The sequence below is a fragment of the Echeneis naucrates genome, chromosome 4, assembly GCF_900963305.1.
Source record: "Echeneis naucrates chromosome 4, fEcheNa1.1, whole genome shotgun sequence".
NCBI lineage: Eukaryota > Metazoa > Chordata > Actinopteri > Carangiformes > Echeneidae > Echeneis > Echeneis naucrates.
In genome coordinates this window covers 9414501-9440216 of record NC_042514.1, presented here as the reverse complement: position 1 = coordinate 9440216, position 25716 = coordinate 9414501, and the positions used below count along the sequence as shown (strand labels likewise).

Sequence of the window (25716 nt, the reverse complement as noted above, 5' to 3'; positions counted from 1 at the left end):
AAAAAAAAAAAAAAAAAAAAAAAACGTTGGAATGTGTCAGTCTTATTCAAAATGTCAAAAAAAATGTTCGTTTCTGGAGGAAAATAAAAATTACAGTATTTATTGAAAAGAGCGACCAAAGCGCAGTTCAAATGGAGCGCTACCCTTTTCATTGACTTCCCAGAATGCCTTGCGGCTCTGTTATGGTGGAGCCGTCGGGGCCGCTGGGCAGCTCCTCTCTCAGGTTCTCCGGTGTTCCCGGCTAACTGTCAGGGCGGCAGTCCGCCCCGACAGGCGTGCTGGAGCCATTTTGTTGTCATTACTTCACCGAGCTGCCATCTAACGATTCCTGTGTGCGAACTAGAGGAGGAAACAGTTTAGTTATTTTGTCTTTAATGGGGCGGGACTAACCCCCCCTTCCCCCTCCTCCTCATTACAAACACACAAACACATAAACACAAACACACACACACACACACACACACTCCGCCTCAGTCACATAACTCCACCGAGCGGACCGGCCGCTCCACAGCGCGCCGTGCCGACCACCGGACAACAAGCCGCCCCGCCGTCCCGCCGAGAGGAAATGAAGAGGAGGCTGCACAAGAAATACCTGCTTTTGATCCTGGCATATTCCGGTTTACTGCTGCTGATCCCCTACGTGTTAGACTACCGGGACAAATCCGTTCAGCTCGGGAAACATGGACTGCCGCAGCAACAGCCCAGATGCCCGGACCTGGAGAACAGCGCGGCGCTGTTCTGGGATAACGGTTACAAAGTCAACGGCAGCGACGCCCCGGAGCCCGCCGTGAACCGGAGCCAGTCGCGGATACACATTTACCTCCACGCCACCTGGAGGACCGGCTCCTCGTTTTTGGGGGAGCTCTTCAACCAGCACCCCGATGTTTTTTACCTGTACGAGCCGATGTGGCACATATGGCAGGCTCTGTACCCGGGGGACGCGGGCAGCCTCCAGGGCGCCGTCCGGGACATGATGAACGCGCTGTACCGCTGCGACTTCTCCGTCCTCAAACTTTACGCCGGCACGCAAAACATCACCACGTCCTTCATATTTGGCTGGAAAATGAACAAGGTGATATGCTCGGAGCCGCTGTGCGAGGCGCACAGGCGGCACGACGTCGGGCTGGTCAGAGAAGACCAGTGCGCAAAGTGCCAGAGGAGGGACATCAGGGAGCTGGAGAGGGAGTGCAAGAAGTACCCGGTGATGGTGATCAAGGGAGTCCGCGTTTTGGACCTCAGCACGCTGGTCCCTCTGATGAAAGACTCGGCCATCAACCTCCAGATCATTCAGCTCTTCAGAGACCCGAGGGCCGTGCACAACTCCCGCTTGAAGTCCAAGCAGGCCCTGGTGAAGGAGAGCATCCAGGTGCTTCGGAGCAAGAAGCAGACCGACAAGTACAAGCGGCTGCTGGTGCCGAGCAACAGGGTGAACCGGGCCGAGAGCTACGTCTCCAGCGCCATGGAGCTCATCTGTGACAACTGGCTGGGGGACATGATGCTGGTGCTGAACGCACCTCTCTGGATCAGGAGGAACTACCTCCGCATCCGCTACGAAGACCTGGTGCTGCACCCCATGCAGGAGCTGCAGAGGCTCTACCGGTTCTCCAACCTCTCCACCTCCCCAGCTCTGGAGAGGTTTGCGCTGAACATGACGCACGGACAGGGCTACTCATCAGATAAGCCTTTCTTGATATCATCTAGGGATGCAAAGGAGGCCATCTACGCGTGGAGGGAGCGGCTCAGTGTGGAGCAAATAAATCAGGTGGAGGCCTACTGCAGCGAAGTCATGAGACAGCTGGGATATCAGAAAAACAGCCAGAGCAAAGCGACATGAGGATGTGGCGCGATGAACCGATGGGTTAAAGGTATGCTAGCGTATCTTAGCATCAGCAGTTGCATCGTGCTCTTACGTGCATCAGTCGTCTTGTTTTTAACACAAAGGGAAGTTTGTGGTTGAACAGAAACCAGCTGACAGAGGCCCCAGGCGTGCTGGTGCTCTCAAAGACTGGTGACCTCTGACCCCCACCCTAACGGCACAAGTTGAAAACAGCACACGTGGGCTCACACGTGGATGAGTATTCTCACATTTGTGATTTGAGCTTTAAGAAAAAATCGCATCTGCTCAAAAATGTGGTTTACTTATTGTCGCCGACTTGGTTACTGGTTTGACCTTCACTGTGCAGGGTTAGGCGTTTGAGAAGGCTCTGCTCTCTGCACAAATTTAGTTTTAGATGTGAATGGGCATGAGTGAATCCTGCATTACTGTGATGTTTTCCTGTCAGGAACTATCCTGATCCAAAATGCAACATACAGGAGGACAATGACGAGATTTTAACATTATGTATTTTGTGACTTTATCTGATTTACCTGTTTTTTGTTTTTTTTTATTCTGCTGAAAAAAATCTAAAATCTAAAAATGATGATCATGTGGTTTTTGTTGGGGTCTCTATCTAAACGAGTATGTTTTGTTTAGTCTTTTTTTGTCCGAAGAATGTGAGTTGTAGGCAGGTCCCTCTCTGCAGCACCACTGTGTTTATTTATGCACATTTTACTTTTTACTTCATCAAAAAAATGCAGCTCATGCAATCTGGATTTTTCACTTTAATATATATTATTCAGATTTCAATTATTTGTTCATTATTAATTCAGTCATATTGTTTTGGGTTTTTTTTCCAGTTGACTCTGGTGCTCAGATAATAATGGACTCTACTTTTGTGTTGTAGATAAAAGCTCTCACAGACACCCATCACCCATTAATATGTTATTAACATATAGATAACATATATGAGTGTGTGATTGTTTTCTTTCGGAGTAATTAATCCCATGATAGATTCAATCTACATTTCAGGCTCAGTGAACAAAATGAATTCAGTTTCCCAAAGAGCTGAACTAATAGCATTTTATACAAGTTTAGACATCACAGCATTGCCAGAAGTGATTCCACTATAACTTCAGACCAAAATAATCAGAAAGACTTTGCCTTGCTTAATGACTGACTTGTTGTTTCATAGAAGTGTCATTGTTTTCTGACTGGCAACGCTGGGTCCCCTCTTGGATAGTGTGGGGGCAGGCAGTGAGTTCAGCTGGGCCTCAGGCTGTGCTGTTGAGAAGGGGGTCATTGTATACAGCTGTCCGTGACAGGACAGAGCTCCCAGGGTTACCACCAGCCTGTCACCACCAGCTCTCACAACTTAAGCCCTCTAGAGCTGGGCTGCCCACAAACACTCAGCATGGAGCAGAGACTCTGGTGGAGGCAGTGGGCACCTCTTGTTTCATTACTTCTACCCCAATTTGGGCATTGATAATGCTATCAGAGGAGGTCCTGAACAGTGATCCTGTTGAACGTGTGCATGATGTCTATGCTGTGTATTTTTCTCAGTGTGGTGACTCAACTCGAGTTTCATTTTCATTTTCAGCAGATTGTTTTCTTCCTATAGGGGCCTGGTATCCAGGGCTGAGGGCAAAAGGTGGAATAACAACACTAGCAGCTGGAATGTGGTCCACTGGGGGCTCGCGAGCACAACTCTCAGGTTGTTTTCCTTCAGCCGAGCCAGGTTGATGAACTGGAGAAAATCCGAGGGGAAAGAGGAGCCGATCACAGCCGGATGGATCAGCAGTGGGAAGAAGGCCGTTTGTTTTTACAGTGCTACCTGGATAACAGCAGCAGGGTCTGTGCAGATAGAAAGAATGTAGGGATGGGGAAAAAAACGAGAGAAATTAGGCTGGTTTGTTCTGCAGTCACACTAGCCAACCTCTATCCCTCTGTCCTTTTAGTAGTGCTAATCCCTCCATAAATCCCTTGCAGGCGAGGGCCATAAAAGGCCACAATGGATCCTTGTCCTTGAGACAACTACGAGGATCCAGGCTGGCTGCATCAGGCTCGCGTTCACCTGCACAACTTGTTCATCCATTGTATGTCTAAGTGTGGCAGTTATCTCAAATATTACTGATATCTAACTGCAGCTGGCTCACTAACAGTGCTAACATAGATCTTTGACTGAAGCTACAATATTTTCTGGGAAAGAATGAGGATCTTTTGTTCCGCTCCCAGGCCCTGAGGAACCTGGACAGCTGCAGCACTTCACTGACAAAACACTCACATGGGTGTGAAATTCTCTAATAGTCTGTGGACAGTTCTTGGAGGGTTGCCTCTGTCCTTTGCCGATGATTTTGTTTTCTTCCCAACAAGTGGTCACAAACAGCAAATGGTACTGATTCATACTGGGTACCATACTTACCATATATTGTTTTTATCTTAAATAGTGCAAAGTGCTGTGATATCCCTCCAGTTAAAGATGTGTTGAGGAGGGGTAAAATACTTACCAGCACCACATATTCAACTTTAGAAGTTGGTTTTGTAGTAAATGTTCTGGTTGGAGTAATTTTTGTCTTGTTGAAGAAAGACGTGACTTTTGGACTATTGACTACAATAAAGAGTTCAACTGTAAAAGTACAAACTGGCCAGTAAAATTAATCTGACACAATTTTTGGGTGACTTCATATTCACGTGCAAAAATCATGGACTTTAATGTTGGCTGATCTATAAATCTAACGGGAGTGAGGCTTGAAAACAAATCTGCATTAGACTGCGTTACATTGTAGGACTTCTATACAATGAACAGCATCATAATGAGGTGATGGAGAATAATCTCCATTATCCTGCATTTTGTATGGAGGTGAAATAACCGTCGAGATGTATGTCAACCACATTTATTCTTTAACTATTCTTCATGTGCACTGGATCTGATTGGGCACCCATTGAGCGAAATGCAATGCGTTTCTCACAATAATTAAAAACGTGTCCTCAAAGAATGTACAATTGACCAGCGGTGAATAATTACAGCTTGTTCTTTGGGATTGTGTTTAAACATTAGTAAGTCAAGAAACATAAGAGTTACACATAAACCGACTTCTCAGTTGTCATGGTTTCATGCAAACTAAAATGAGACTTTATCAGATAGATATTACCACGCATGTAACTACATTCAAGCACAGATAAAATTACTAAGACGACTTCGGCACGTCACAGCCCAAAACAGGCCACAACTTGGGTAGTTCATAATTTGACAGTTTTTATTAACATGTTGACATGCAAACCATGGAAGGTAGATCCTGGCAGCCAGCTGCTGCTAGAAACAACAGGTCCACACACTGACACATAAGCTACATCTCACGTTTCCCAGTTACAGAGAGCATGTAAATATAGCCAGTGAGACAACTGACAGCACAACAGTGAGAGAGTGCACATGAAGGTTATATAAAAGTCCCGCTGATGTCCTCTGCTTGAGGTAAAGTGTCAAACTCTGTTTGCCTACTAGCCTGTAGCCTTCATTCATGTCGTCTGAGTTGCTGCTGTTCATAAAGTGCTCCCACATCTTGAAGCAACACAGGAAGTCCTGGACATTTCAACAAAAAGTCTTGTTGGATTTTTTTCTTATGTTAGTCTATTTAGCAGGAATTCCTCAACATATATGATTACAAAAACAAACAAACCCCCCCCCCCGAAAAAAAAAAAATCTGTTTTGTCTGTTTTTCACATTCAGAGACACTATAATATCTGCCGTAGGTTATAATGTTTACAGAGGAGGCTGCGAAACCTGTTCAAATCACAGGACAATAGTTTGATTAGACAAAATGGCGAACTAGTGATTATTTTAGTGCCTTTAATACAGACAAGCTGAAAACAGACTCACATTACTTTCACTCTAGCTGAGTTTACATTACCTACAGTGCATACAGCTTGGCAACAGCGTGCAGAAAAAGATTCACTTCCTCCTCCTCCTCCTCCCCCTCCCCGTGACTCAGAAAAGTTGCGTGGGGTTTCTCCCTTTAGTGGAAGCCTCAGACTAGCACAAATGCACATTTCACACCTTTCACACGCCAACAGAAATACAGCAGCAGCTGCTGCATTTCTGTTGGTGTGTATTTGTGAGTACACAAAGAGCAAGCCCTCAGATGTCCACACAAGGCAAAGGGAACACAACAGGAAAAACTCCTACTTCCACAGTGGACAGCTGGATCAACCAGCTGCTCTACCTGCCTAAAGGTGCCGAGAACAAGTGTGAATTTTACCAATGTCCTCTTCACACAGGGAGGAAATAAGTCAGAAGGTCGCCAAAGAGTAACTGATGCAGTATTAATAGTTCAACATAGCTACAGATCACATGAATTTATGGTTCAGTAGTACAGAACAATTTCAGAAAATGTGAAGTGAAAAAGCTGTGGGAATGAGCCCCGTGACAGAGAGGTGGGCAAGAAGATCGATCAAAGACATATTCTGACAAATATTTATCTAATGTTAAAAAACACATAACAATTCAGTCATATTATACAAGTATACCTCTAAACCCAGGAATAAGAGGTGAGACTTGAGTTTCACAAAAACATGAATCAGTCGTGGTGATTTAGCAAACAAACTCACTATCATTCTGTTTACATGCTCACATTTTCAACATGTGAGGTAAATATATTAGTTGGCCAAACAGCCAACATACACTATTGTTTATGTATATATTTTTACCATTGATGAAGGTAAAGGATGAGTTCTGCTTAAAACTGTTGTTCAAGGCAGAGTTTGCATCTTATGTCTAGCAACAGCTCCCTTAGTTTAAATGCTAAACTCAAATGATTGAAATGAATCAAGTCCATTAATCTAATTTTTGTTCCCCCCCAAGCAAATAAATCAGAGTGTCACCTTTGATTGCAGAGTCCTCTCTGTTATATGGGTCTAAATATTTCTGTGGGTTTTCATTTTTGGTCAGAAATTTGAACACCATTTTAGCTTCCAATTTAGATATTTTCAATGATTTGACTTGTCATAAACTTGGGATGGAACAGCCAATCAAAACAATGTAACAAAAAAATCTGCAGATTCATTGTCAATAACAATTTATACCCTTATCTTACTGGAAGCATTTGGTCAATTAAAATCTTCAAAATTTTTTTACATCATTGTATAACAATACAACCCTAAAGTAAAAAAATTTCCATTTCTTATTCCTGTATTGTTGTGACCAAAAATAAAAAAAAGGAAAGAAAAGAAAAATCAGGCCAACACATAGACACACAGATACTGTTTGTAGCAATCATGTGATGTTAAGCACTGAAAGCAGCTTCACTAAAAGGGAACAAAGCTCCGCATTGTAACTATTTACATGCTCACATTCTCCATTCCTGTTTCTTCACCCAGAACAGTCTGTGATGCCCGAGAAGGCAACGCAGTCCCTTTCTGTGCTCCTCACGTCACATCCAGCACAGAAGCTTCTGTGTGCAACAAAACAAATCTTCAAACACACTAAACACTGAACTGGATCAATGGAACACATTTACCAGAGAACTCCTGTTTTATCTTTGAGCTATTAACTTTTGGTATGCAGAGCCTCTTTGCACCATCTATATGGAGGTGAAGCCAATGAAAATTTTCTAATGAACTGCATTGACAAAGCTGTGAGATGATATAATGAGAGGGTGATACAATGAAATATTAAATTTGCCTTCCTCATTTCCACTGAACACACAAAATGCCCCACATTTAAGAGTGCAGATTCAATCTTGATTAGGGATATTTTATCCCCTAATCCTGCATAAAGGTTTCCCTCCTGTTTATGCAGAGGAAAGTGGATCACAGTATAACAGCACTGAGAAATTTCTTTTCTGATGCTCTGGAGGACACGCATCTCCTGTAAAACTCCATCGCTGTAATGAAGATGAAATGACCCTTGAGTTCTTCTCCCAGGCCTGGAGCTCTGAACCCTCCCCTCTTGTCTACTCCCATATCTCCACTTTGTCTTATCTCTGAAGGACTGGCCGCTCTGCCCAGAGGATGTGGAGAGAGAGGTGGTCTGGGGGTCAGGTCAGAAAGGTCAATGTAGCAGGCAGCGGAGGAAGGGGGGGAGGGGGGGGGGGGGGGGGGGGGGTCAGATATGATCCTCAATGGGGAAAACCAGGCGTGTGCCACGGCTCAGCAGCTCCTGCTCACGGGAGTCCAGCTCACGCTCCAGCGCCTCCTCTGAGGTGCTGCCACTCCTCTTTCCATTTGCACTCCAGGCTGGCTCTGCAGCACCACCACCCCCACCACCAGACGCACCGTTGGCTGTGATGGAAGTGTCACCAAATGTGTAAGTCAGGTCACCATCATTACGGATGAAGTCAGAGTCATGATCCCTCAGCTGCTCGTGGTTCTGAAAGCACATCCACAGTCGCACATGAGGGGAGGGCTGGTTTACACAGGGACTGACACACACAGAGGCAGGACACAGTGTGTGTGCATCATGACGACAACAGATGAACAGACATTAACAGTGCAAAAGCTCATCAGGGATTTAGAGACAGGAAAGAGGAGACAATTTCACAAACAGGATTTAAAGTGTAGCAAAAAAAACAAAAAACCAGGAAACCACACAGTGAAATGCAGCATTAGGTTCTCACAGCTCTAATTGCCTGGCTGACAATCAATAGTCTTTCCATGTCCCCCAGGCAGAACCAGATGGGTTAATGTTGGGTCACCACAGGATTACTCAGCTCAAGCGATCCAAAAAAATAAATAAATAAATTTACATAACCACATCACCCGCTCTGTCTGACCATCACTGTCAGAGAGGGTAAAAGTGAAAAGACACTCCCTATGAAGCCACCAGGAATGTTATGTCGTTAACAAGGGCTCATTAAAAATAGGGACAGAACTCTCATACAAGTTAAAACATGCTCAATAAGGTTAATCTTAAATAATTATCAAGATACTATTTAACTAAATTAAGGGCAGAGAGGAGGAGAGTAGGTAAGAATAAATGGCATGTCTGGAAAATAAAAGCTTTTAGAAGAAGCTCTGATTATATTATCATTGTCAAATCCAATAAAATGACAGAAATCACAATGTACTGACCCCAAGGATGATTATATTGCTTGACTCTCTGTTTAGGGAAATAATTTCGTGTTTTTCTAAAAAAAGAATGTATTTGTTATCTATTTTTGATAATGTATGTTTGAAGACAACTCACACAGCCAGCACGTCTGGCAGGCTGCCATTAAACTTGCAAACTGAGAAGAACACACCAGCAAAGAAAAAAAAAAAAAAAAAAAAAAAAAAAAACATTCAGTGTCAACCTTGAGACAGAACTAGCAGAGAATTACATTTAAATGAGAATAATAAATGATTTTACCCTGTGGTAAAGGAATGCAAACACGTTAGTAACCCCACTGTGGGCTCTGTTAGTAAAAAGGACAGTATAATAGTGAAAAGCAGCAACGTGATAGTATTTTACATGAAATGAAAAGAGAATTTGACAAAGTGTGACCATTCATCCCATCAACGAGTGTTTCTGTGTTTAAAACTTCAGACCACAGTGTTTTTACAGAACAGTGATCTTCGTGGATGTGCTGAAAGGGGCCTTTTGTGCTGCCCTCTCAATGCAAAAAGGCTTCTTGACCATCTATTTTCTTCCTCACTGAAGGCCCCAAGAGCTTTGTGGGTGTTTACTGGCAGGCATTGAGAATATTTTTACAATATCACAATTCCCCTGAGAGAAAAACCTTCAGTATTCACAGAGACTTCCTGAGGCACCATGTTCAGGTCTGACCATGCTGAAGGAAAGAAAAACCCACAACTACTTTTTAGGGTTTTTTCAGAATGCCTTGACTTTAAGAAATTTGTAAAGCATCTGTAAATTTTTTTTATCTTAGCAGCACTTTAAGATGGCATACTATAAAGATTTTCAGGATACTTTATGTAAGTTTAGCACTGTTGCCTCACAGTTAGACGGTCATGGGTTCATGTGTGGAGGTTGCATGTTCTCCCTGTGCTTGTGTGGGTTCCACAGTCCAAAGATATGAATGTCTAGATTTATTAGTCACTCTAAATTGCTTCTGATTGTTAATGATTGTCTTTTTATGCTCCTATGTGTCGGCCCTGTAATATGTCACCATTTGTTTGCGGCATGCTTACTGTTATGGACGTGTACATGAACACTGACCTCATATGCCTGAGGACTGGTCAGACAGCTCGCCAGCGGTCCACACTGGCTGGGCAGCGTGGAGGTGAGCGGTGGGCCGCTGTGTGTCAACGTAGGCTTCAAGTAACTGGATGGTTATTAAGGAGAAAGACTTCCAGAGTTGAATGTTTATTAAGAATAAGCAAAGGCAGGTTCAACAGAGCTACCTTTAAGTAAGGACCTTTTAAATAGCATTTCTAAGTGGTAGCCAATTGTTTTGTTTATGGCAGATTCATTATTTATTGATGCTTGAAAGTGAAAGCTACAGTGATGCAATCAGCTGACACATGGTCACAAGGTTACTAAACTACGTGCGCATTGCTCAAGTATATTAATCTCAGCTTCTGCTGTGGAAGTTGAGAAAGGTCCGTGCGCTGTTTGTGAAATGCTGTTTGTGTAATAAACTGAGCAGGGCCTTTGATTCATTTATGGATTTGTGTATCTGAATTAATACTGACATCAAATTTCACTCTCCCTTGGCTGACTTACTCAGAGTGGAAAGAGGAAATAGCCCATAGACAATTATCTTGACCAAATATGGCACCTGTGCTGGTCCAAACAGCTGCAACCCAAAAACCAATCTGTAAAGGATACTTGTGATCAAAGGTGTACCATAATCTAAAGAGCCACGCACTCTCCTGTTTGGTTTTACTCTGTCCTTCAGCCTGAGGTCCATCCTAGAGGAACACAAGAAGGAAAAATATCATTATCATCAGCTCATCATCTGTATTCTCTGCGGTCAGTTCTTCAAATGTGTTTTAATTTCTACAAGCTCAGGCTCAAGTCATTCTGATAATTCCTGGACAACAAATTTGACCACGGAATTATAAGTTGACTTCAAAATTTTAAGTAATTAGAAGGTGCTAGAATGCAGTTGCAAACGGAGTAAATATTAAATATTCAAATATTTTTTCAGTAGTAAACAAAAACTAACCTTACCAAAAGTCTCCAGCAACTCTGGTTTAACTTTTATTTTTTCTTCAAAGGTTAAGAACAGAGGACTCATAGTGAGAGTACCCATTAGATTGATAATTACTTAAAATGCATAAATGCCTCCTATTTCCAAAATGACATGGTCTGTTAATGTGACACTAAAACGCTGAGATGTAGCTTTAAAAATGAATCATAAAAGCAAAGTGGACATAACAGCTACTGGAGCTAACCCTCCCTAACCCTGGTATTAAACTTCAAAAGCCGAACGGCTTGAGCCATGAGAGCCCCTCTGAATAATAACTGTGTGGGTCAAAATGGGATCCTCACCCCCTGCAAGACCTGGAAGCTGTCACCACAAGGCTGCAGGTCTTGATCAGGATCCACCCCAACCCTGCGACACGGGAAGAGAGAAGTGAATAAATATTCCTGTTTAACTCTGTATCAACCAGGTCACTACACACACTGCGCACAGTGAAATAAATCCCTAATCTAACCTGTTTATTCATCATAATGGTCAAAGTGAACAAAAGGCTGTCCCGTTTTTGTCCTTGACTGGTGTATAAATGCACATGTGGCTTGAATGAGGTTTTGCTGTGTTTGTATGTCGCACTGAAAACCAACACAAAGTGAAAAATGCTGCAAATTCACTTTCAACGCAATACAGACACAGACACAATAATCACACAAGTGTACAATGAAGCGGAATGAAAATGAAGAGACTGCACATGTATAACAAATCTAAGAAAGAGGCGTTGTCAAGATGACCAGGACTCCATAACAGAAAGTTTAGTTAAAGAAAGGGGGGGAAGAAGAAGAAAAAACCAAAACAAAACAAAACAAAACACAACTCTCATTGATTGAACTTGTCGTGTCCTATCTGTTCTTAGCATCACAAGCATGCTGTATTTTGAAAATTAAAATTACACATTCTGGGTTAACAACTTGTGTAGCACTGATGCAGTTTTGCCACAATTCTACTCCATAGTAAAAAAAATAATAAATAATAAAAAAAATCTGCTCACCAATCAAACACAAGATTTTTAAATATTGTAAGATTAATGTGAATGTCTAACGTTCATAGCTGGTAATTTACCTACTGAGAATGAATAAACCAAACACAGGCTGATTTTAAAAAGGGAACTCCGTTGATTCACATGAGGTGAAGATGAGTTAAATCTAATCTATGTGGGCAGATGCCAATGCTGCAGTCTTTCATGGTTAAATCTGATAATGCAAATGGCAGAGCACAGAAGCCGGCATTTCCATCACCGTCATACAGAGGAAATAACCCTAATGGAGAAACAGCATTTTGTTCGTGCACGCACTGTGACATGACTTCCCCTTGTCTATTGACCTCAAAAAGAAAATGATGAAGAAAGTGAGAACACGATTCAATCATGAGCCTGGGAAAGTGTCTTTTTAAGTTGTGAGGGCGAGCCAAAGCGTCTTCACAAATATGTCGAGGATCCTTCAGAGGGGTTTAACACAGAGGTCAGAGGAACAAGGCCTGCCAGGCGCTGCGCCAGGAAAGATCTGTGAGGAATTCTCCTGAGATTATAAAACACAAGTTCCAGGGGGCCTGAAAAGGGAAGAGCACATTTCTTCTGAGGAGAAACAGTATACGCTGACCAAGTGTGTTTCTTAGAGAGTGCTCTGCTAAACTCAGTTTGCCTACTAACCCTTCATCTGAATCCTGAAAACATCCGATCCAATATTCAAATATCAAATATTCCTGTCAGGCAGTTTAAGGGGGAAAAAAAAAGAAAAAAAAGAAAAGAAAAACCGTTGACACACAAACAAAACAGTTCATTCAGAGAAAGCCTTGAATCGAGAGTGTTCTCCTGCTAAGACGCAGCACCTGACCCATGTTTACCCTTTCAAAATCCAACTTGTTATCTTAAATGCAGTCCTCCACTGGGTACAAATTATCCCCCCCCAACCACAAAAACAGAAGTAAAGAATAAAAATAAAACTTCCTGCTTGATGCAACCAGACGATTTCCTAACACCACTTACTAACACAGTTTGCACAAATTCAGAAACAGCAACTGAAGTACGGCCAATTTTAAACACGGACATCGCTGTTGTGGATTGCTTTATGGTTTCAATCACTGTCGCATTATAAACATATACTTTCAGTCTCGAGCACACTTACATTTAAGAGGAATCATTAGGAGGTACATTTAGCTGAGGGGAGTAAGCGGCACAGTCAGTGTTACTCTAATCTGATCTTGACATTACACACACAAATATTTCATACCATTTTGATAAAAACATGTCATCCATTGTTTGGGGATCATAATAGTTCCTTTGGAGGACCATAGGACCATAGTCCACAGTTCTTATAGAGGACTAACAATAAATGGGAGTTTAATAGTGACCACTCAGAGTAAAAAATAAATAAAATAAATAAATAGGCAACAGTCTGGATCAAGTATGATCCCTAGAAAAAAATGTATTAGTTAACTGCAATTCTTAATTCTGTGCATTTAGATCCACCACAGCTCAAAACTTACTTCCAAATGTATTTAATAAAGTTGAAAGCAAACAGCGGACAGAAAAAGTTCTTTTGAGTTTAATTGTATTATGCAACAGATCAGGGGTAATCACTAAAATTGCAACCCTCTTCTCCTGCTGAGGTCCAAATAATTACATACCTACAAACACCTGCTCGTGCTTTTTACTAAAAGAAATCTTTTACAAAATAAATCAGTTTAATTCACATTTATACTGACTAAAGTATAAAATGCTCAGTTTTGCAGGGACCTGTGGTAGCTTATGGTAGTCACAGGACACAGACAGCTCCACTGTCCCATTAACGACTGATTAAAGTGGTGGCTGATGATTTGGAAATGGGGACATCACCTTCAAAAGCTTTCCCTTAATTGTTTCACATTATAACTTTCTAGCGTTACATATTTCAGAATTACACAATGACTGAGTTAAATTGATTGCAATTACTGAGTAAACTCTGAAGTTAGGTTGGGTGCAATGAACAATAGCATTAAGAACACACACCTCACAAACGCTGTGATTGTCATAAGCACTTAATGTCATTAAATTGATAAATACTTATTTTTTTGTCACAAGTTTCTTGTGTTTGTCTAAATTCATGTTAATGAAACAATCTTAGATTGTAGTTTACGCACATACACAAACTACAGATGATCTGTTTCGTGAACATAATCATTCTAGTCAGGCAACACCATTGGTGTCAATTATTTGTTTTATTGTTATTCAAGGAAGAGAGATAGCAACATTTTGAAAGTACTGTAAATTTAAAGGCCCCTGGACGCCTGCACCAGCAGCCCTCTGGCTGAGGACCAGGCTCTATCTTGCCTGGCCTGTGTGAGAACAAATGTAGATGGGGGGAGATTGAAAGGTAATGCCCCAGACATGATTACCACTGAAATAGAGGGAATAAAGCCACATTATACCATTCTGCAAAACATCAGTAGCATTAAATTGTTATTGGTGCACCAGTACACATTTAAAAATAAAAAATAAATAATTATTGGTTGCAAGTATTTCAATACAGTACAGTTTAATTTCAGGTGAATTCTTGCTGAAGCCAGACTAAGGCCAGTAAATTTAACTCTGTCAGACAAATTGACTATGAACCATGTGCTGCGCATGCCTACATACAAGCTGGGGCAAGACATCACATGTAAGTCTGGCACATTTATATTTATAGGAAGAGAAGCAGAAGATTAAGAGGAACAAAGAGAATGAAGTAGCTGTTTTATTAGTTTGATTAGTTAACTAATTAGTTAACTATTACTTTGTTTATGTTATTTTATTTTTATTTTTTTGTAGGTTAGGGTTATCCTTACAATATTTACTGAATCAACTGATCTTCTGTTTCTATATATATATATATATATATATTTTTTTTTTTTTTTTTTTTTTAACCTATTGAACCTATTGTACATCATATAATATAAAAAACTGGGAAATATATATATATGTCTGTGTGTGTGTTTTGTTTAGTTTTTTCTTTTCTTGGGAGGTGGGTCAACACAGTGAGATTAATTTTACATTGGAGCTGAGAGATTAGGAGCTCTTCCCTGACCATGAGTCAGACCACAGGATGCCTTTTCCTCAGCAGTGACAAGCTGCGTGGCTGCTTATAGATCATCTGTCAAAACATAATAACAAAAACCACCAGTGTCGCCTCCCACAGCAGCACTAGTCCTCCAACACATCCTGCTCATCTCCCCACTGCCTCCCCACCACACAGCTACAAAAATAGCAAATCAAAATCCAGCATAGTGACAAATAATCTTCAGTGTAAAAATAATAAATAAAAATACATGTGCTGAACACTATTCAAACAAATAACCAACAACAGTTTTTACTTGTGACGTCTTTCTGCTCCAAAGTGTTTCCCAAAAAAGTTAAATGTGTAAATTTATTCACACAAAGAGGATGATAGCAGGATCACAGAGGGGCACAACAGACATCCGGCTGCCATGCACTACATGTCTCTGTAACCATGGTAATGGGCTCATGGAGGGATTTTGGCAGTGCTCTACATCTCCACCAAACACAATAGTTTCTGCTCGGTCCGAGGAGGCATTACCCATATTAAAGAGCGCCTGTTCACTCACAGAGACAACAGCAAGCTATACTCCGCTTTATCATGACAAATAGAAACACCCAGTGGATCGTGGTTAGAGAAGAATAAGCGAGACTGGAATCCAAAATGACAGAAAGCAAAACATGCAAATGCCAAAGCACCAGTCCTTCCACTCATAACATCTCAAGTGGGAACAGCTTACAATGTCACAGCCTGGCAATAATGAGCTGGTGTCACTGAATACTGTATATTAGTGATGTAAGAGTTCCGAAGTTCAACGTATTGAACCTATTGTACATCATATAATATAAAAAACTGGGATTTATAATTACTGTGAAAATTAAAGATCTGGATTAAATAACTGAGACGGGACATCAGTGATAGTGGAGAACTCTGGCCCCATCTCCTGGACAGTCCCATCATATGGGACAAATTCACCAATGTCAAGTGACTAACTATTACGCAACACACAACTTCTGCCACCTGAGAGGACAAACCTTGGGTGGATGATTTTACAGTCTTTTCTTTCTTAAAAGTTTTAACTGCGGGGACTTTCATCCAAATGCAAAGGGATGCTGAATTATGGAGTAAGCTTTTTTCAGGGGTACAAAAAGGCAACATTACCTGATATGTAGCCAAGAGAGCATGGGTGTGGTTCCTCCACCGAACACCCAGACAGTGAAGAAGACTATCAGCAGCGTGGTGGTGAACATCATCTGCCGAGCGTAGGTGGCTGTATCCCGAATGGCCAAGGCAAATGCCATCGCTCCCCGAAGGCCTGCAGAGGGTCACATAACCACCCCCCCAAAAAAAAAAAACAAAACAAAACATTCACCCTAACATAATGAGAAAGAAACAAGTCTGTATGGCTTTTTTCCATACCTGCAAACATCATCATATGCTGGAAATTCCCCCTGATCTTGTGCCTCCGACCGAGGTTAAGAAGAAAAGAGAGGGGGTAAATGTTGAAAGCTCTTCCGATGAATATGGCAATCTGAGAAATGGTCAAGAAGTTAACTTATTTTTGGCAAGACCCGATGGACCCAAGTACCAGATAAGAATGAGCTCAGTTAATCAGCAACATAATTCCAAAATTGACAGCACAAAAATTTACCACAGGTAACTTTAGACTTTACAGTTACATCCATTTGGTGTCAACCATGTCCTGTCTAATAGGACATCATAGCAGTAGTAGCATAGTCAAAGTATGGCTGTTTCTTCCAACTACAAAATTTTGTCCTGTGGAAGCTGTGTCGAAACAGAAACAGACTCATTGTGCAAGAGGATACAAATGCTCCTATGATGAAAATGGGGCTGAAAATGTGATTTTGGAAGGTGAACAGAGCCAAGCCCATGTAGGAGAAGATGAAATTCTCGGCGAGGAAGTGGAGCACTTCAAAGAGCTGGAAAAAAGAAAGGAAGGAAGAAATTTAACATGAGCACCTTTTCAATTTAGAACAGGAGGAACACACTACAAGCATAAAAATGAAAGCCTGTGAGATTCCTTAAAAAGGTTTCGGATTAGAAGGGGAATTTCACTGAAATTTTAATCATACTTCTTTGCTTTTAAAAAAAAAAAAGTAATCTGGCTGGTTCTCTGAGCTAATGTCATCTACTCCTTCAGAATCCAGAGTGTTTTTTTTCTCTCTCCCCGACTGACAGTGTGGCAGACATTCAGGCTGCCATGATGATTACTGAGCTCACTGCATCCATGTTTGTTCTGAGTAGGAGGCACAAGAAAAGGGCAAGAACACAGATTGAGACAAATTAATGTGCCAACCAGACTATTAAGAAAGAGATAAAGAACTTTAATTTTTATTTAAGTGTAAGCTTGTTATAAATTATGCCTGCATAGCTTTCTTTGAAAGTGTAAAATAACACTGAATCAAAATGTGTCATGCTCTATGCTGCGGACATACTAAACTGTACCCTGTCCTCAAGACTGAACCCCCTGTCACACCCCCATTAAGGTCACAGCAGGCTGATCATGGTGCCAAAACCCCAATCAAACCATCAGGGTGGGCTTTGTGTTCAGGGAATGGTCAGATGCTACCTGCTTGGTGCGCTTTGTGGACTCTTCAGAGAGGTTGTTGTAAGTGTAGTGAGCCTGTGTGATGCCACAGAACAGCACAGCCACAACACCTATAAAACAATAAAAGGGGTTTTAATACAACAGATAGATAGACATAGATTAAATTGCAGAGGTAGATAGTACAATTTGAATTCACGGTGATGCAATTCACCCACTCCAATGACTATTTACCAGAAAACATTTCACAGCTTAGCTACTGCATTTTAACTGTTAATTCCATCACTGCAAATTTGCTATATAATATATTTATAAAGTTTCTAATTATTTTAGTTAGCAAAATCAGTTGTGAATGTGTTTACATTTAAAAACACAAAAAAAATTACAAGCAATCTGGAAAACTTTTCAAAGCTCTTTAGTGACTAAAGTGTCTTTTGATGAGGTCTTTTTATGGTCAAGATTTACACACAAAACCAGAAAAAGCTCCTCAGATGAAAAAAAGATCAGAGCTGACCAGCTTTTAAATCTGTTCTAACTTGGCTCTTTTTAGTGAATCAAAATAGTTCCTTTAAAAATTCACTTTCATGGGTCATTTTGAAATGCCTATATTTATATCCAGTTTAACAGCTAACTTTGGTTTTGGTTTTTTTACTGCGCAAACTGGAACTACTTCGCCCTCAGGCGTCGCTCTGATGCAGCTCACCTGTGAAACCACATGCCTCGGCCAGCAGGAAAGTGCTCCAGGACATGAGGAAGAAGAGGGCCGTCTCCAGCAAAGGGAAGCAGTGGAGCTTTGTAAATTTGGTGACGTGGCGTCAGGTTAAAGAACAACACTATGACACAGGTGGTACTCCAATAATAATAAAGTCCTACACTGTATATATTTATGATTGACTTTCAAAGCCTGCACCAAAGAAAGATATGAGAGCAGTGACGACTCCTGTAGCTGCACCCATTACAAATGAGCCGCTGAAAATCCCCAAGAAGACACCCACTGACTTGAAAAAGGCAGAGGCATCAAACATGTGTGTGTTTGCTCCACTGGGCTGGTAAGCTACAATAGATCTGAAACACAGAAACATACAGCAGCACTTATTTTCAAAATGTATCAAAAAAAAAAAAAAAAAACATGCTTTGAATTGATTCATTCATTCTACTGGAAAATAATGTGTGTTCAGGATTTGTTAAATTGTTTTGCATCATCAGAATGTGCTAAATAAAATAAATTAAAAAGAAACTCCCAGCAGAGGGAGGCAGAGTGCTGTTTGTCTATCAGAGGGCAGCGTCATGTTCTGTCTCTCAGAGAAAAAAAGACCCTTAAAACCACACAGCTAGAGACATTTGCCCAGCGAAATATGAACAGACGGTGTTAAGGATGGCAGATCAGAGTGTAATGAGGTAAAAATGTGACTTACGAGGAGAGCACAATGGCAACTGCATCGTTCATAACGCTTTCTCCAAACAGCAGAGCATAGAGATCCCCATCTGCATGGAGCTCATTAAAAATGGCCAACACTGTCACTACAAAAACACAGATCCAAAATAAGAAAAGGTAAACATGTCATGTCACATACCCAGACATCTTCCACTCTCTGACCTGAGAATGGTGAGTGACAATCTCACCTGGATCTGTGGCAGAGATTATGGCACCAAAGAAAAGGCAGTCAGTGTAATAGAATTTGTCAGTCAGCTGTCCAACCACTCGCATCAGTTTGACCACTCCATACATCAGATTACTGAAATGGGACAGCCGGATAAGAGAAGAAAAGTACACAAGATTACAACAAAATGGTTTGATCACACAGATTTTGATTAATCAGATCAGATACTGCTGTTTTCAGAAACAGAGAGAGTCTGCTCACCCGATCACAAAACATGAGATGGCAGTGCCCAGAAATGCATAAGTTATGATGGAGCCCAGGTTCCTGAAAAAGTGTCTCTGAAAAAAGGAGAAAAGAGAATAAGATATGGAAAGAAAACACTTGAATTGCTGTGTCGTTGTCGGAATTGCTTTCTAACAGCACATCGACAGTCCGCATTTTAATTTCCTTTGAAACACAAATTCCTTAAACAGGTTTGAAATCAGTTACAGTCATGAGAGGGTGGGTAGCTGCCTGTCAGACAAGACCAGAGAGACAAAGCACAAAATTTTCTGTTAGACTGGTTAGGAAACAAACAGCGAGAAAAAAAGAAGGCCTCTCCAGATCACGTTCAGCACACTCCCACCCCCAACTCTCTTTTCTGCAGTCTGAGATACTAAATGCTGATTCAGATTTTTAAAAGGAAATGTGTCTTTTCCTCAATGGCTGTTATGAGCATTTTTGAGGAAAATATACAAGGAAATACTCAGATGATTTTGTTGAAGGAACACATGACAGATCATCTGTGGCAGATCCATCTGTTGCAATGATTGAAAGTACAAGATGAACTGAATAGATGCAAACACGCACTGCTTCTGTTTCTTTTCTTCAGCTGTTAAAAATGAATTCCCCGAGTGGGAGGTTTTTTTTTTGTTGTTGTTGTTGGTTTTTTTTTTTTTTTTTTTGGTAATGCGTAATTTTTAGGCCATCATTTCCTTCTGCCTCCTATTTCTCGAGGTTTGTTGTTTTGAAAATGTCCCTGTGAATCCAACTTTTATTTTTACAAAAACTAAATTCATACCAATATAAATATCAATTAAACAGCATCATACTGTGATTTTGTTTTTAAAACAGTAACGATCACATATTCATACAGTGGAAATGAGAAAAAAAAAAAAAAAAAAAGTCCATCACATTCTGGTCCCATTAACACTTCTGGATTTAGGAACATTGTTTGGACAAAATAAACAATGCCAATTTTAAATCTAAGACTGTATGAACTAATAGAGAAAAGAAAAAGATCTAACTAGTCATTACGGCCCTACTGGCTTTCCATTTATATGAACAAGCTTAATTTTTTTGTAGGATGTTGATGGTACAGTGTGTGCACTCCCACAGAGCACATAGAGCTGGGGAAAGAAAATGTAAGCAAAGTGTGAGGGGTGGTGAAAGCTGGGAATATTGCATTACAAAATTGTAGAAGTATTAAATCTGGAGACAAACATTTTTGGTTGGTCATCCATTGCGATAATCATAAGTAGGTTTTTTTGTTTATCGGTGTGCCGTGGTAGTGTGTAGTATGTTTTGCAGAATTAGCACATCATGAGTTTGATTCTACAACAATGCTAACAGTTCTTTCATGTGAAAGTCAGGAGTTTTCCCAGTATATGAAATGTTTGACTTGTTTGTGGCTTGGGAGGAAAAGTTGGGTTAATGAGTAAAGAGAGCAGAATTCATTGTTTATTTACTTTCCCTAAAATCATCCTGCTAGCACAACGATAAAACAAATCACGGCCATAGTCCATGGTCAAATGCTTGTAAGTATTCTCTGTACTGTGGCAAGGCCATTTTCTCTCATTCACCTGACTTCTTCATGATATCATCCAGCTGTCTAATTGAATGTGGGAGTAATATATACTCAGTAAACGCACGGATAAAATGTCACCATCTGTTTTAACATATGACTCACCATTATTTTAAGGTTGGGACACTAAATCACTTTTGTGTTTACGATCCACAATTCTCTTGAATAAAAAGTAGCTTACCACCTGCCCTACTTGAATCTTTTATACCGTAAATATGATTATGGAATAATAATGAAGAGCAAAGGATTCCCCAAATAGAAAATATTTGTTGTTTTACAACAATGAAAAGCAGAAACTGATTCAACAGCCAGCATCAGCAGTTCTTCTTTGCCTGCACAAAAGCCAGAGAGGAAATGAAAGATGTCTATTCTGGACTTCCCCTCAAAACGGCCACTTATGTTTAGCTACGACTGTAAGTGTCCACAGTCTGGCCAATAAGAGCTTTTCTTTGCTGAGCATCTGCCCAATAAGACAGCAGTTTGTGGCAGCATATGCTTTGACTTGGCCCGGCAACAAAATTGTCTCACTTTTGCATGTGTCATACAAATTCAATCATAAGATTAACACAAATCCCGAGCTTTTTTTTTTTTTTTCTCTCCTTTTCCCTCACATCTCACCTTCTTAAGGCTGTAGCCAGCATGGAAGATAATAGGAGGCAACAATATGTTGAAAAATACTTCAGGGTCAAATGTCACCTGGAGAAGAAAATAAAATGAGAGATTTATTAAGGCAAATTTCACAGGAAGCATTAAACTGTCGATGTGATTTTGGACTGGTACCTTGCGCAGCATATCATTCTGCTCCACATTGTGAATCTCTCGGGAGTTGATCTCCCCTTTGAGGGTGTATTCAAAGAACTTGCCACTGACATTAAGCAGCAGGGTGCTAGCAGGCCCTTCCTTCAGCGAGCAACTCGGGGGGGTTTTGTTGTGATAGCTGGTGGCAGGGATGCCGTATCTCAGGATCACACCCACCAGCAGACCTGAGAAATAAGAAAATAAAGAGTGTGACGGCGTAATAATGATAGACACCTTTTCGAGGGGATAACCCTTGAAATGAATCTGCTAATAAGAGCAAAGGATCTACAATTACTCTAATGTAAATGGCACCAAGGTACACACATGAATTTATCACAAGTTCATTTTCCAGGTGCCTCTGCTCTATAAGCCCTCAGGATCAGGCACTGACACAGAGAGCAGCAGACAAAGGAAGGAAAATGGGGAGATAGTAAGCAGGAGGTTGTGGGGTTTGCAAAAATCCAGTAAGAATGGAAAAAGGCAAGCAGTTAGAGAGCATAAATCCTCTGATCAGACAGCAGTTATCTACAGAAGACATGGCAAAGCAAAGCTGCCAACACTGCATTTACTGAGTCCTCCTGCCAGAAGGTTAACTACATATATCACACGTTAGCGCTGGCTTTATTTACACACACACAAATAGTGACAGTTTAGCAACAAGCAAAAGTCTTTGGATGTTAGCTGATATCTCAAGAATCTAATTACAGCTGTCACAAACATAAGGTTCTTTCCAGCCAAAGGGGAGTTTCATGCTTTCACTGGGAAGTACCATAAAAATAAAATTGGCATTTGACTAGAAACCACAAAACATTTGAAGTGATTCCACACATCTTTTAAAAGGTATTATGCATTATCGATTTGCCATTATTCGTATTACACAGAAACCAACTGGATATACCAATTTAAAAAAAAATATTAATTATTAAAAAAAAAAGATTTCCATTGGAAATTCTTCTTTGTACTGATAATCAGTATCACAACAAAATTTCCACCTGGTCTGATAAAATAGGTGCAAATGTAAAGTCAACTGTATTCCACCAAAACAATCTCATTAACACATTTATAATATTACATAGATATACAATGTGACCTCACATACATACTGTATGTACCCATAAATATGACTTCCAGTTCTGTATATCTCAATTGTAAAGCCTCTATTTTCCATGTTTTTAACCTTCAACCAGGTCAGGACAGCACACTGGAGCTCTGAGCTCATTTAGAAAATTAAAGTGGCAGGAAAAAAAAAAAAAAAAACAGAAGTGTTTGCCTTTGAAGAATAAGAATTAATTAGCTTTTTCATGTTAGATAGTAGGTGAATTGTGCCGTTAATTGACCTTTGTAGGACTGACAAACTGGGATCCTTCTCATAAACTGTGCAGAAAAACACTGTACAGTGTGTTGTTTTGGGGCATTACTTGCTCAAATGTTTTTGGCTCAGTGTGACCTGGCACACACTACCTTCCTGTAGATGTACACTGATTATGTCAGTGAGATACAGACTTGTATTGACTACCTCATGAACAGCTAATTTATTTGGATGATGAGTTCAAACAACTCTTGGGAAAAAAAAAAAATCACTGTTTTACTTTTCCCACATTATGTAGCCTCTTTTTCTAATTCTTCTGTTTGAAACTTCAAAAGCTTCAAAAGATTGCATTTTTAAAGAGCCTTACTGTAAAAAGCATTTCATGAGGATTTTCTACAAGTAGCCTATAACAACAACTATAATATATCACATATATTAGTGCGTATCATGGGAGATAAGACAAACAAATACATTTAAGATCCATAGTAATCCGATCTGTGGTACCACAGGCGTTGCAAAAGCACCTTCCCATATGTCAGGGCTCTGATTCCCAGTCAGCCAGATAAAGCTGGACATACAGCTGCCTGGACGGTGTTGATCAGCCAAAAGCACCTTCTAGAAATTAGCAAGGGCCGAGCCAATTAGGAGCGCAGAGAGCTGCTGGAAATGCGGAGGCGCGTCGGTGCGTCTGTTCACACTGATGGCTCACTGTGTTCATCTTTTCCTGCAGCCGCTGTACAACCACCTGGGAGACTGAATCATGCAAAGCCTGCGGGAAGGTGCTGGTGGTGGAGGACTGTGTCTGTGTGTGTGCGTGTTTGTGCATTCAACATATAACCTCCAAGCCTCACCGTAAATCATTGCCAGCCCGGTTTCGTGAAGGAAACGGACCCGTCTGTGCTTGAAGAGCCAGATGGTGAGGATGGTTAAGGTCAGCAGCAGAATGAATGTGAGCAAATTAACGCTGTCCTGTCGGTGACTTTCTTCTGCCTCCTTCTCGGTGGTAAGTTCCTCCATACCGCCGTCCTCCGCCTTCAATCCGGGCACCGAGCTCAGTAAAATCCAGACGGGCATCACCGCGTCCGCCGCCGCACAGGCTCCTCTCCGCTTCAGCTGGCGGGGAGCGTCCATGGTGCCGGGGGGAGGATGCTGCTGCTGTCGGTGCAGGCTCTATGTCATGTCCCCACCGGAGCAGCTCTCAGCTGAGCCCGGCTGGAAAGCAGAGGCTCGGCGGCTCTCGGCTCGGAGAGCGGCGGGCTCCGCCTCTTAAAGGGCCAGTGCGCTGAAAAGAGGCCGGGAGGCCGCTCCGCTGTGAGGGGACCAAATCACACCCCTCCGCAGATTTCAAGCTACTGAGTCATTGTCCGAGGATTTCGATGATTGTGCAATTCACTGCTTGGTTTCCTTCGAAAGAAGGAATTTCACGTGGTCTGGACGTTAAAATGACTACTTTCAATAAAAATATCCGCTTTGGAAAGTGCAGCCTTAGTCGTGAAAAGTGTGTGTGTGTGATTGGGAGAGGGGGGTTGCCACTGAAATGTAATTACTTTTATATAATTTACTCTGTAGATCTTATCTACCCAAATAGCCAAGAGTAACTGAAAATGAGTTAAATCACCCCTGCACTGTCAACATTAAACTTTTGAACCAGCATCTAACCTTAACCCTAACCCTTCTTTCCCAAAAATCAATATTTAAACGTTGATTTCTTTAAATAAAAATGAATGGGATTTCAGTGAAGAACAACTTACCTAAAGATCAACATGCTTTCAATGAAAAACCAATTGATATTAAACAACAACATTTAATATATGCCCCTGTTACATAACATAAAACATCAAGGGTCACATCGAGATTAGACACAAGTTACCAAACTCAACCAAAGTTTATTTTAAATTAAGCGATGAAACTTAGTATTAACCAAAAGAGGATGGAGATCTCAGTTGAAATAAACAAAAGATATTGAAATCACTGGGCCGGATACAGGATTTTTAAAGCCAATACCGATTTCGATATTTGAGGATTAAAAAAAAATACACTTACAATATATCGACCAATATTAATTTTTCCACACACTCATTACATTAACAATGATGTTTCCCTGACATTTGTTATATGTGGTTATTAGAGAATCCTCACCAAAATAATGAGACATAGTGCGGTTTATAAATAAACCGGTCTCAATGAGATTGCGCAGATGTTGAATTTCAACATACCTGCTGGGTCTCAGGTAAAGGACCACACTTAACTTCTTCCAAAACTTGCCAGCTGTGAAAATATCAAATGAAAAACCAAATGAGACATATAAACAAGATAATTAAAGTAGTACTTTACTGTTACTATGACAATAACTACAAATAATGATGTGCCATTTTTAACTATCTTGTGAGTACAATTATCTGATAAACAGGGCCATCCTTCAGAAGCAGAATTTGTATGTACGTATGACTGTTTTTAAATTAATTTATCAAGCTGTGCACGTCATAAAGCACTGAGATACATTGTTTCAGCAGGCGATATTTTGAAGTTTACAGTACAACAAATTGGTTGTTCCAGTGTAAACGGTCTCTGGTCTCCTGTATTCCAAATAGTAAGAGAATATGTGATCCCAGTGGTGGCAAGAAATTAGCATTATATGA

The 25716-nt window shown here is 40.9% G+C and overlaps 2 protein-coding genes across 8 annotated transcripts; one reads left to right on the top strand and one right to left on the bottom strand.

Moving 5' to 3' along the window:
* The first annotated feature begins 191 nt into the window (after positions 1-191).
* Positions 192-4462, top strand: chst7 (carbohydrate (N-acetylglucosamine 6-O) sulfotransferase 7). Of its 3 annotated transcripts, none has more exons than XM_029499391.1 (2): positions 192-1865; positions 3438-4462. In XM_029499391.1, exon 1 carries the CDS (start codon positions 566-568, stop codon positions 1832-1834), a length of 1269 nt encoding a protein of 422 aa, XP_029355251.1. In that variant the 5' UTR covers positions 192-565; the 3' UTR covers positions 1835-1865; positions 3438-4462. The 3 variants fall into 3 exon arrangements, with proteins under 3 accessions (XP_029355251.1, XP_029355253.1, XP_029355252.1); XM_029499393.1 differs by having other exon boundaries at positions 3420-4462; XM_029499392.1 differs by having other exon boundaries at positions 3417-4462.
* A 437-nt stretch (positions 4463-4899) lies between these two features.
* Positions 4900-24329, bottom strand: slc9a7 (solute carrier family 9 member 7). 5 transcript variants are annotated; one of them, XM_029499388.1, is made up of 17 exons: positions 23929-24329; positions 21751-21953; positions 21589-21666; positions 19389-19465; positions 19150-19262; positions 18942-19047; positions 18450-18591; positions 18230-18335; positions 17551-17639; positions 16787-16900; positions 16380-16491; positions 16122-16275; positions 11267-11310; positions 10581-10644; positions 9969-10074; positions 8053-8180; positions 4901-8016 (listed from the first exon to the last, which is right to left on the bottom strand). In XM_029499388.1, exons 1-17 carry the CDS (start codon positions 24206-24208, stop codon positions 7917-7919), a joined length of 2016 nt encoding a protein of 671 aa, XP_029355248.1. In that variant the 5' UTR covers positions 24209-24329; the 3' UTR covers positions 4901-7916. The 5 variants fall into 5 exon arrangements, with proteins under 5 accessions (XP_029355249.1, XP_029355248.1, XP_029355246.1 ...); XM_029499389.1 differs by having other exon boundaries at positions 4900-8180; positions 10581-10639; positions 11259-11310; positions 21841-21953; XM_029499386.1 differs by having other exon boundaries at positions 4901-8180; positions 10581-10639; positions 11259-11310.
* Between the last annotated feature and the right edge of the window lie 1387 nt (positions 24330-25716).